At 35.9% G+C, this 13,394-nt stretch overlaps 1 protein-coding gene across 7 annotated transcripts in view; it reads left to right on the top strand.

Moving 5' to 3' along the window:
* PSD3 (pleckstrin and Sec7 domain containing 3) overlaps window positions 1–12,230 on the top strand; it is a 525,478-nt gene extending 513,248 nt beyond the window's left edge. For all 7 annotated transcript variants that reach the window (XM_083175230.1, XM_083175238.1, XM_083175249.1 and 4 more), the window contains one exon: window positions 1,457–12,230. In XM_083175230.1, the coding sequence (XP_083031356.1) occupies window positions 1,457–1,672 (216 nt within the window). In that variant the 3' untranslated portion in view covers window positions 1,673–12,230. The remainder of the gene's footprint in view (window positions 1–1,456) is intronic.
* Window positions 12,231–13,394: the final 1,164 nt, after the last annotated feature.

Raw genomic sequence — 13,394 nt, 5'->3', positions numbered from 1 at the left:
AAACTGTGCTGGTGGACTTTTCCCAATATGTGTTTTTTCTTAACAGATCTTTATATAATTGATAGGTTTTCTAAAAGTCTTGGAATTAAATGCAAAAGCCTCTTGACTACTGTTCTAATGACCTCTAAATAATACTAAGACAATCATATTGACCTATACAAGACCTTATAATTGGAAGCCACAAGCACTGATTTTGCATATTTCATTAACCATAAATAATTGGAACTGGTTCTGGACCCACCCACCTGAGGCACCCCTGCAAGTGTTCCGAGGCACCCCAGGAAGCCTAGGCGCACAGTTGGGGAACCACTGCTATAGAGAGAACATCTTAATAAATAATATAAAAGTTTTTCTCTCCCCTTTAGAATGTAAGCTCTCACAGGACAGGCATTCGTCCCTTATGTGCTTTTCCTTCTCTTACTTAAAACAACTGGTGCCAAATCCCATGGTTTCTGCCACCCTGATATTTATTCCAGTGTCCTCTGCTGATGCAGCTTTGTTTATACTGTACTTGTCCTTTATTGTCTTCAACTGAAAGTCATTGTTTCCTTTTTTACTGCTGCGTATACCTTATGGCGCCATATAAATAAATGTTTTTATCTATGTACTGTGTTGGGCACTGTAGAAACCTTGTGGTGCCATATAAAAAAAGGATTATAATAATTTGACTGATGTTAAGTTATAATAGGAAATTGCTTTGTAGACAAAATATAATGAAAATTAGTAATGTAGTCCACATGTCAACATTCATAATATAATAAGAAGTTAAATAGAATATTTAATATACGGAATTTATGAATATTGCAAATATTTTAAATTGATGTTTATGAACAAGTTGTACAAAAACATTTATGACACAAATGCAACAGTTTATGTTGTAGGTGACCTTTTCATGTCAAAACATATTTTTAAGTGACTTTTCCTGTTTAAAATAGGCACATTAAATATATATTTTTTCAGTCATATCACTTTTTCTTATTGTGTATTCGGGTGTAGTCTAAAATAAAGATATTCATTATGATGACACCACAATGTTGACCAATACAGAATGTATTTAGCCTAACTAATTGCAGTCTAACCCTAACCTCAGCCTTTCCCCTAATTGCAGTCTAACCCTAATTGCAGTCTAACCCTAACCTCAGCCTTTCCCCTAATTGCAGTGTAACCCTAATTGCAGCCTAACCCAAGCCCTAACCCTAATTTTATACATTGACATACCAGTCATCAACATTCATAATGTCAACATTTTCAACATGTCAACAAAATGGTGTTGGCATACTGAATGTTGACATGCAGACTACATCCCATGTTTTCATTATGTTTTGTCCATACAGCAATTTCCTATTGTAAATTAACTAATCAGTCAACTTAAAACTTTAATATTTTGGCTTGACAGTTCCAACCCACATGCCATCATAAATTGCCTTAACTATATTATTTTCTAATTCTTTCATAGAAAACCCGGTACGAAGTGTATGTAAAACTCCTGAAAGATGGTGGAAAAGAGCTGCTGGCCAGTGGTGAAAATGACAATGCTGGTCTGAAGAAATCTCATTCCAGTCCCTCTCTCACTCAAGATTCATCACCAGCCAGTGCCAAGGTGAAGCGCAACATTTCGGAGCGGAAGGATTACCGACCAGAGACACCCAGCATCAAGCAGAAGGTCACTTAAAAGGCATGGGATAAGAATTTAGCTGGAGTCAGTCAGCAAGAGCAGCAAATGTATCGCCCGTCACAATTGTTACTATCTGTGGTTCATTTCAACAACAGATTGATTCTGTGACTGACTGGAGCTTGACAGCATTTTATCTTGCACATTCCTTTTTGCTGTTGACTGCTCACTATGTCGTAGATGTCTTTGTTCCCAACCTGCAGAGTGTGGTATTTTGGCTTATGACACCCTATGTACTGCAGGTTCACATCAGTACTGATAGGTTTAGCAAATAATGCGCCTTTAATCACAGGGGATACATTTCTTGACAAAATAAAATGTGCCTGCCCCCGAACCCAGCGTTTTTCACCTTTGCTTAGGTATGTTTAAGTTATGTTATTGAATTATTTTGTACAGCAGGTCTTGGTTTACTGTAGTTAGTTATTTTTTTGTTCTTTAATTTATTACTTAGGACAGACACACATTATGCATAAACAAAAAGTTAGTGTTCAGTTTAAATTGGAATTTCAGATATGTATAAATATACAGGCCACTAAAGCAGCAAGTAAATTGAATACTAAACCTTTATTGACACTAGACTGATGCACAAGTGCACACTTGAGCTTCAACTGAATGGATCTATTAATTGCTGCAGGATATTCAGAATCGATAATAGCTTTTTTGGTCAGGGTAGTTTGATGCTGGACTAGGTGGATATTCAACATTGAGTTTTTAATCTGCACAATACATATCATGTCTTTAAGGATTATTCAAAGCTAATCTGTTTATGAATGTACGGTACAGTTTTCATCTCACTCCTGAGCAAAAGTAAAATATCTAAGCCATTTGTGTTGCTTTGTTGATGCCTCGACTCCCGTTTGGTTCAATTCAGTTATACTGTAGCAACATATTTAAATTATTTAGTAGGCTTTATAGTTGCAATAAATCCCGGCTTGAAAAATATACATTTGAATTATTTTCCTAAAGCCATAGCAGAGTGTTCTACCATTCAGTGTAAAAAAAGGCAAGCACTTGGAGACCCTTGGCTTTAAAAATAATTGAACATTTCTGCTGCTAATTACAGTACATGACGGCTGTGCATTTCATTCTCTAATAGATATTGTATATCTAGTACAGGTTACAAAGGAAGCTGTAATTTTCCAGCATGGTTTTTTTTCTCCCCATCTCTGTGCTTTGTAGTTCATACAAATGAGTGCAAAATCCAAGGGGTATAATTACTGACAGATCTCACAGAGTAGAACATAGAATCCCAAATACACAGCAAATGTCACGGAATGATAACGGATAAAAGGCCAATTCTCCAACTGCTATAATGTATCATTTTGCATTGACTTCTATTAGCTACACCTCCCTTAAACAGTGATGACTTGCATTTTGCTTAAAGGTGGGGGTGGCATTGTTGCCCAGAGCTGTTCTGTATTTTGCAGCTGCTGTAAAGCGCAACGGAATATGCTGCGCTATAAATGAACCTGCAAATAAATAAATAGGGTTTTATATGTCATAGCTATGGCAGAATTTTCAAAAGTGTTAGATTCTGGTAAGCGAAGATTTAAGCTATCTTTAAAAACAAAATAAAAAACCTCAATGTCCTATATTCACTGCATCTCTGCATAATACATGGACTGTTATTGGGCCTTAATGGCTGATTAAAGGGGTTGTGTGCTAATCTAAGAGTTTACATCATGACTCAGCCTTCTAAAAGGCCTATTTAACAATAAGATCTTGATCACAAATGACCTCCCCCCTTTAGATAAATGCAAGTCCCACTTGAACATTACAGTACAAAACTTATGTTTCACAAACAAGCACAAGAGAGGTCTAAAGGGTTCACTTACAGGATTATACTGTGGTACTTAAAAATCCCTGTTGTATAAGATATATTAATAACTGATCCAAGTCTGACTTTTTGATTCATGCTAATAACATTGTGTTCTGGGGGTAAAGTTAAAATGATTTTACAAAGCAACAAGAACAATGTATTAAACTATAGGCGGATTAATTACTTATGATAGTAGGCAATGTCATTGTCCCACTTGATTTAACAACCTTACCTTCAAATAACACATCCCAGAGTGTGTACATTTTACAATGAAAAGTAAATGTGTCCTCACTGGACTTTGCATAGAAAATAATTAAAAATGTAAATTATGAAATAATAATAACTACTTAAATAGAAGGAACTCCTATTCATTCTGAATCTATGCTATAGTACATAGGTAGTTCCTAGCAAAATAGATCCAACTGCACTATTTTAGCAATTTAAATTAGACCGTTATATTTCTATATGACGTAGAATCTGTCTAATATAACTGACACGTCCATCATTCATAATGTATATTACAAGTGTGTATATATATATATATATATATATATATATATATACTGTATATATACACAGTAATAGTATATAGGAGATATATAGATCATCAAGTCATATATTGTGCTCCACCCACTAAAAGGGCCTGACTGCATATACTTCCAGGAAATGAATACGTTAACCTAGCGGCAGTGACTTTTTTCACACATCCCATATGTATATGAAACTCTCTTATTTATTAATGTTACTTTTTTAACTTGTTATTTTTTTTACTTTGTTGCATAGCTTTTTTTGTATTAAGATAAATGCATATTTTCACAATGTACCAATACATTCTTATAAATCAATGTATTTATATTCTACATCCCATAGGGCTTAGATGAAGAACTGGTACTGCTCATTGTGACAATCTGTACTTCATTTAGATGTCATACAGTATGTATATACATGTATATAAGTAATGTGTGTAAGACAATTCCATGTTTGTAAAATAGGTACGATTCCTCAATAGTTTTACATTGAGGCTTATGTTGGTTTATGCATTGCTGGTTTATCCTGATTTTTCTACTTATTATTTTGTAATACTTAATATAGAAAACATCTGCAGCTTCATTGTCATCTCATTGTATCCTACAGTTTAATCTAATTTCTTTTTTTTTTTTTTTTGGGACAAATTGGAATGTGGTGATTTTTAGTTTTCTTTTTCTTTTAAAGAAGAACATGTTTTCTGATTTACTGTGGTGTACTAGTTACTTCATTGTGTTTCCACAATGTATTGTTCTTGTGTTTACTTTTACTGCATTCCAGTGCAGTTATAAGGTCCACTGTCCACGTGATGCGTTGGTTGTTCCATGAGTTCCTTTGCTATATTGTACCTCTGACAAGCAGCAATACATTTGCTTGGGCTCTTTCCTCTGCTGGATGATGATTGCAATTTGTGATGGATCATCCATGGTCTCTCTCAGGGGCCCATTTACTATTCCAAATTTGCAGCTAATTCCCCAAAAACTTAAATTTCAGGGTATTAGCCGGAAAAAGTAAGTATCCCTTGAATGTAATTAGGAGGGACCAGACCAGGAATCTTTGCTCCCTGCTGCGATTCCTCATGCTACACTCACGGATGCATCCCACATTAGCTTTCTATAGGTGACGCGATGCTGCAGATGTACTGTATCAACATCGGTCAGCATTGCATTGTGTCCCGGGGCTACTGCCATTCTTAGTTGGCGGTAGCCCATTGTAGCCTATGGGCTACAGACCTCACTGCTGGCGGAGCAGTGGGCTCAGCAGATGTCAGCGCTAACCGTGCATGCGGCTGAGCAGTTTGCAGAGACAGGCTCTTTTGGAACCTCTGTCCCAGCATCTGCCCAGTGTTACATCCAGACAATAGGATTGCATACTGCAATGAGATCCTGGGTGGTAGATCCCACTTAGATAGCATTGCAAATGTGATCTTATAAAAAAGGGCCCCATAGTCTAGCAAAAGATCACTGACATTGAGCGCTTTGTGGTTATCATTATCAGCCGGACAGTCGTATATTTACAGCTTTCTTTTTTACTCATTTAGAAAATACTATATTTATTTTATTTGTAAGACAATTCTGCCATGCATTAGGGAATTTCCACATTTGTGTTAATGAGTAAATGCTGCAGGTGGAAACAATGCATGCCCCTCTCTAGTATCTTCGCAGTACAGTTTAGGCTTTGTAGGACGGTCAGTGAGAGTAATAGTAGTAGTCACACAGTGATCCCTGCATTGGATTAGATAGAGACAAGTACAGAAGTTGGTATTTAAGAGAATAAACATAATAAGAAAGAGAAGAGGAATCATTTCTGTATCTAGTTTTGTTCATTCAATTATGTACATAATACATTTATTTTATATGTGCCCACTAAATTATGCAATATTTTCCAGAAAAAATTTATGAATTAGCAGCAATTATACTTTGCTGTATATGCAAATTTGGAATAAGCCTGTTACCAATCAAAATGAACTTTGATTAATGGCTTCTGATTGGTTATTGATCATAAAAACTTTTTTAGTAAATTTTTGTTTTAAGTTTACAGTTGCACTGCTGGTAAGTGTCGCACCCTTAACTTCCCTAGTGTGTAGGTCACTGAAATATCCCTGCAGCATGGCCTCTGACATAAGAAAAGATTATTACTTGACATGAATCCTCTTCCTATAACTGAACAAAATGATGCAATTTACTATTTAAACAACATACAAGCATACAGAAGGTCTGACTGCAATGCCCTTGTTTCTGTAAATATACACTAGTGGTCATTCAAATCACCTGAGAAAGGGTGCGCGGTGGTGAAACCCTGGCAATTACACCACATCTCCCACCCCTCGCAGCCCACCCTCAGCCCCAAGTTCTCACATTTTTGTCTCTGCAAGCAGCCCTGTGCGATTTCTGGTTGCCTTAAAGTTCTGCTGTTGCCGTGCTAACTCAAACCTACAGGTATGAATTCATGCTGGATAATTGGATTTACCCCAAAATATAAATCTGTTTTGTACAACATCACTAATGGCTGGCTTAGAATTTTGGGATATTTATTTCAGCAACATAAGAAGTGTCAGAGTGTTCAATTATAGAAAGTAGTGTAAATATTGTTTACATATATGCTATAGGTACTTATCTAATTCAGTACTTAAAATATCTGTTAATACTGTACATCAGGGTGGCCAAACCTGTCCTCAAGATCTACCAACTGTGCATATTTTCCAGGCAACCTGTGGATCTATAGTAGGAATGAATGCAGCATGTTTTAAATGTGACAGTTAGTAATGACTACAGCTGTGCAGCAGCTAGGTAACCTGGAAAATGTGGAACTTTGGTAGATCTCGAGGACCGGTTTGGCCACCCCTGCTGTACATGCATTTTTTATTTTTGTGCAACTTCAGATACTAATGACTAATAGTTTAATTTTTTGGCGGTGTGCTGACAGCGATGTTAATCCAACACTAGCACCAGTAAGTAACAGATAAGATATGAAGAAAAATGACACATTGATTCTCCTTCCTGCTTCCTGCAGAACTTAAGTATCCGCTCATGTCTCTTTGCCTGGCTTAGTAGAATAATGAGATCATCTGTTAGAGTAAGTCACCCTTTCTAAATGAAGGTAGACTATTTGTGCTGTAACTGATATTTTGTAAAATTATGAGGTGGATTCAAAGAGACTCTTGTTCATTTCTAAAGTCACATATCTATTTTGAAACAGAATATGACATGTGCGTTAACACTAAATGTTAGATATGTAGATAGCAACATTTCGGTACTTGACATATTTCCGAGATTTACAATCTTACTTCTTACTTGAAAGTACTTAGATTTCTCTTTTGCTCATGAGCAATGTTAAATTACTGTATGTTAGTTGATATTTTTCGCAAGTTTTAAGCAAGTACAGTATCATAACATTTTGAGTCTAATATGCAAACATTACAGGGGAAACAGTAATAAATCCTGTAGAGATAATCAGAGTGATGAAACAGTATGAGTTTGCCAGAGGATGATGGCCAGCAATTATGGGAGCTGCTGGTCATTATCCCAGAAGTACTGTCTCCCTTAAAAGGGCGCTTCTATTCATCTCTGCTCTGCTTAACAGAGCAGTGAGTGACGGGCCTCCCAAACCCCCGCCCACCACCCAATAAGGACACCCCCCAAAAAAACAGGATTGCCTCAGGAAAATCAGGACAGTTGTATCCAAAATGTGAGTCAAAATGTGAGTCAATGCCATTTAAACAAAACAGAGCCATGTATTTTTTTTTACCTCATTGCCATTCAAGCATCCAAAAATATATTGCTTTTTTTGGCGTTAGGTATAAGGTGTGTTTCTAATGTCTAAGGTATGTCTTTGAGACTTTATTTCTCATATGGAACTCAGCTGTACTTTTATACAATAAAAATTCCCATTATTTTTATTAAAAAATTTTTTGGAGAGGGGGTAAAAAAAAAATAGAACTAAGGAAAACTCTGAGCTAATCATATAACACATTACAGTAGTAGCATGGCTGTGACTATTGCTTTACTGAGAAATAGTTCTTACCATGTCTTTACTAGAAATATAATGCATTATTGTAAATTTGCACTTACTATGAGTAAAATAATGCAGGTTAATAAACTGTTTAGATAAAATATGCCAGTCGAAGTATGTTTACATACAGTAGTTAAAATGTCGACATCATAAGTGCTAGGGTTTTGAATTTCAACAATTGACTGTAGAGATTTGCGGGGTCACAAGTTGATAACTTTTTGTACCTACAGTATGGACAGTTTCAATGTTAAACTTTCAAGTTTGAATTTTTTTTTTTTCCTGTTTACTAGGGGTAGCCAGATGCAGGCAACAGGATATATGGTGACACTTGTTAATGTTGCATTACACTGACAGGTCATTTCTGGTTTACTCTTTGTAAATTGTTAGAAGTGGGATAACATATTGGTCCTTGTTTACAAAGTGCACTGGTTGCACACTGAAAACCGCTTTAGATCTGTCATACCCGCATGAAGGTGTACGCCAATTCTATGCTCTGTAGACTAGGCTAGTAGGTCAATTAGGTTTGTGGGGAAGCATTAGAATCTCAAGACACACTATGCAAACATTGCGCTATAGTAAACCCCATTACCACTTTCAAAATTACCTCTTTTTAATAACTTTTCCATTGATCTCACATAAGCTACTTCATTTTAGTTTTGTTCATGGTTTAGAGTTTTATTCTGGAAGGCAGTGAATTATGATTAAATTACAGATGGCACTTTGGGCATGTAAAGCTTCTTTATTAGTTTAATCTATTATAGGCATAGCGCATCTAGAAGTAAGCTAGTCTACTGAAATGTAACAGCACGGTGTACTGACAGAATTGAAGTCCTTTTATTGAGTGTAAATAGCTGGTCTCCTTTCTGCACAGCACAGATGCACTATCTTCATTCATTTAATCTCTTTGGCTTGTTCCTGTGCCCCTACTGCACATTGCAAAGCCCTATAGGACTTTCTGTATGGCAGTAGAAAGCAGTGGCAGAGTTTGTGAGTGGTTGGCCCAGGGGCAGAAATACAATTTGGGACCCCTCCTCCACTCCAAACCAAGTTCACAATATGCAACACAGCAGTGAGCCCCTTAATCATCAGGGGCCCTGGTCCAATGCACCTGCTGCACCAATGGTAGTTCCACTGGAAAGCTCCTTTAAATTACCATTGCTGGTGCCTAAGCTTTTGTGCTGAGTATCCATTTACCCTCCTTAATTATTACTCTAAGTTTTCCTTTTGAATTAATTGACATAGCTATGTGTGGAAATTATAATTATAAAATCATGGTACATAATAACCTATGCAGCGGTACTACTCTCCATGGTTATTCATTTATTAGGTAAACAACATTTCAATCCTAAAAAAAACTCATGTTAAAATGACCGCTCTACCTTTAAATAAACATAGCTTCTGCAGAGTGTGGAATTTGTTGGTTGTCTTTTCTGCTAAATTATTTCATTAGCTTTTGGATTGCAAGTAAATCCCATTAACTGTGAGAATCCTAACAGGTCTCACAGTCAATTCACAAGATACTGTAGCAGTTCTAAAACTATCTCTTCTTGTTGAATTAGTTTCTAGCAGTTGTCACACCTTATAAAGCTCTCGGTATGTGATAATTCCTATCAAGCCTAAAAATCATGCCTGTTGTGCAGCGTATCCTACAATTCAGGAATGGACCCAAAATATTTTAAATGTTTGTTTATGGGAAAAAGCTTTTAACTACACTCATCCAATACAAACATCTATTGAATTAAATTACTTTGCTTATGTATACTCAAGGAAAAAATTATGTGATAATGTAGTAATGGTTACAGAATGTGTATAGATACAAAGTAAAAAAAATAAAATAAATGAACATGCAGCTCTATTTCACACCTTAGATTCTCAAGCTGTGGAATATAGGGCTGTTGAGACTGTTGTTGGGCCTCGGTACTGAAGTGGACATGGTCAAATCCAGGAGACATAGTAAATACTATATGCAGCTCAGGAAGTGGTTGCTCTGCACAGCGGAGAAATTATTTCCTCAGCAGTTTGTGCAGGGCCCCTTCTGGGCTCCTCCAAGAGGCCCCAGCCCCTTCTCGATGCTACCCGTGGTACGTGTATATATATATATATATATTATTAGCAGTTTTGTTTGAAGCAGGCACTCACCGTAGACCATAGGTTGTAGTTGAGACAAGGTTTATTTCATAAATAGGGTCAACACACAGGGACCTTTGTCAAGACAGGAACATATCACCTCAAAGACCAGGAACACCAGGCACTGTTCCTGTTCCTATATTGTTTGGAGTGATATATATATATATATATATATATATATATATATATATATATATATATATATATAGTCGAATAGCCGGCACTCCTTTGCTTCCAATGTGTAATGTGCGCCCGGTGCCTTCCCAAGCTCTAGCCCAAACAGGGTTGGCAAATATAGACTGGTACAATGGTGGCACTCAGACGGCTTGAAATAACAGGAGACCACGCAGGTTCAAGATCTTTCGAGCTTTAATCTCATCATCAGGATGTATATATATATACACCCCAAAGAGTCTATAAAGGCAAAAACTTGAAAAGCTATGTATGTGGATTGGTTGGTACAAATTTACACAGATGATGGAATATTTAGAATTATTTTTTACATATTAAGGTATAGTTAGTATTGTAAACAAATTGTAGAGGGTATATAGTAAACATTTACCATCACAAGGGTGTACATGGTAAAGAAAAAAAATTGTATAGAGGTTAGATGAGGCCATTTTCTTATTGATTAAATGCATTCTAATGACATCACTAAGGCTCAAGGTCATTTCCTTCTCATAAGAAAACAAAATGGCTTCTTTTCAGATTAACTTTGCTATGAGTAACAGAAATGGAGATGTTAATCTAGCTATTTGTTGTGGGCAACTGGCTGTCTTTTTATAATCCTTAAAAGAAACTTAATATTCAAATGAAATAAACATTTATGAGTGATGAATTATACATTAGCATGTAATAGATGTCAATGTTGCTATAGCTGATACTGAGCATGTTTAATATCTGATGTGAAAGCTGTTAGACTGAAGGAAGGGTGTTTTTTTCTATTATTGCCATATGCAAATTGGGGGTCTATGTATCAAGGCATTTTTTCCACTGTTTCTTTCATATCTGCCACCTATTAGCCAGGGAGGAGTCAGAAAGGAGTGGGGGGGACCCAGGTGTATGGTAGTGAGATTAATCATTACTATGTAACCTGTTAGTCCTCTAGTCAGTTATCGCAGTCCAAATTTTTTAGCACAGCTGTATTACATTTAATACCTAGATATTACATTTACAGTAGTCTTCACTAAGCTCCAAAAACTGAGCACTAGAGCTCTGTATACTGTAATACGTATGGCTCAATATGTCCCATTTTTTTATTTTTAATGTTCATATTTTATGTATATTTTAAATCCTATTTATTATAAGCCCTGTGTGTACAGTAGTTTTACATTTACGTATGGTACCACAAAACAAAATTGTAGAGGTAAAACACGATTTCTTTGGAAATCTCAACCCATATTTCTGAGGATTCGTATCACACCATAGTGCTACTGTGTATAATTGCAGTTGTAATAAAAGATTGGACTGAACTGAAGCTAGCAAGCGAAAGTAATTCTCATACATCTTTCAATACATCACTGTTGACAGTTTTCTTGTGGCTGATTGCTTTGACTGGCCTTGTGAGACATGGAAATATAAGCTTGAATTCTGTGTTACAATATCTAGTCAAGTGTGTACATGACACGAGTGCAAAAAAGCTATACGGAGCACTTTTTAAGAGTAACATAATAATAATGAATAATAATCTAGAGTTTTACAACTTTAGAGTAATCTGGTAATTTGCTTTGGTTTCAAATTAATTACAAATGTATAAAATTCCTGTAACCATGTCATTCCAATTTGTTGCAAATTAGTTAATGACCCCCTCATATTTATAGAAGCTGTGATATAGTACATTTCTCTATTGTATAAATGTTCTTTAAATATTATGTTATTTTGTGTTTTTATAGGTTGGGATATTGTTGCTTTACAATAATGAAATAAAAACTTAACAGCATCAAAAATGATTTTTATGTAACGTGAATCATCTAAATGAATGAAGGATCTAAATAAATAAACACTGCGTGTATATGACATATGTATACTGTATGTACAAACTTTAGCAAGAAATAAAACAAATGTATTTCACCTGCAGCGTTGAATTTGTTGTCATTATCATTATGGGTTTTTGCAAACACTGTATGTGTTCAAATATTGTGTCTGTTCTGTTTTGTTAAAGGGATGGAACATTGTCGAAAAAGGAAAATGGGGTTTAAGCATTGACTTGTCTTTCAGCAGAGATCTTATTCCTATCATTAGCATGAAGGAGGTACAGTACATACTGTACATCTTGGCTTTTTTTTTCAATTTGTCACAACATGTAAAACCTGGCTTAACTGTTTTTTTTTCCAAATGTAGCAAGTAGATGGATTCTAAAAAATATTTGTAGCAGTAGAATTTGTATAAAGTAATAGATTAGAGAAGCATACTTTTAGAAAAATCACAAAGCGTGACTTCTGCAGAGTCCAAGGTGTGCCAAATTGCCATACATGGCACAATAAAACCAAGATGTATGTAGACACATCTGTATCTCTAGGTAAAAGGTAAAGAAACCAGAATAGGGATAAGCGGGCAGTAAAGGGTCAGAACTTTGGAGGAAGCATAACATTAAAATGTATAAACATATATGTATGAAACTTGGGACAAAGGTAACGCTGTATATACAGATGTTATATATAAATAAAGAAGCTTAGAAATGAGTACACACTACACTAAATTAGTTTTATACAATATTTATAGGACAGAGGGTTCTGTATATTCCAAACCCGGAAGCCAGGTGGAGAAGAATTCTGTGAATCTTCTGTATCCAACATGGTAATAAAGTAGTGTCCATTGTCACTACATTCTGTAAAATGACAGAAGCTAACTGGATGCTAAGGGAAACTAGTCCAAAATGGAGAATGATTTTGGCAATCCTGCCACAATTACCTGGTACTGTATATTGTTGCACTTCCAGCATAACTCAAATGTGTTGATAGAGATCTTATAGTGTAGCCCTGGGGTTCTGTGCAACCATGATAGTAACTTTTACTGTCTCTCTTCCACGGAAGTACTAATTGAGCAGTTTAAATATTTTATCCTACCCTATAGCCTCTATAGGAAAGTCTCATCACATTATAAGTCTGCCCCACCTGCAGTGCCAACTGATTTTGTCTAGCTTCAAATTTGTCTCTTTTTTTTCTTTGATTTGCTCTCAACTCCGTCTCAGTGATTGACAGACAATGATCTCATCTAGCCACCAAGTACGTTGCCTTGACG

This window comes from Crinia signifera, chromosome 1, assembly GCF_055691185.1.
Source record: "Crinia signifera chromosome 1, ASM5569118v1, whole genome shotgun sequence".
Lineage (NCBI taxonomy): Eukaryota > Metazoa > Chordata > Amphibia > Anura > Myobatrachidae > Crinia > Crinia signifera.
This window is presented reverse-complemented; position numbering and strand designations above follow the sequence as displayed.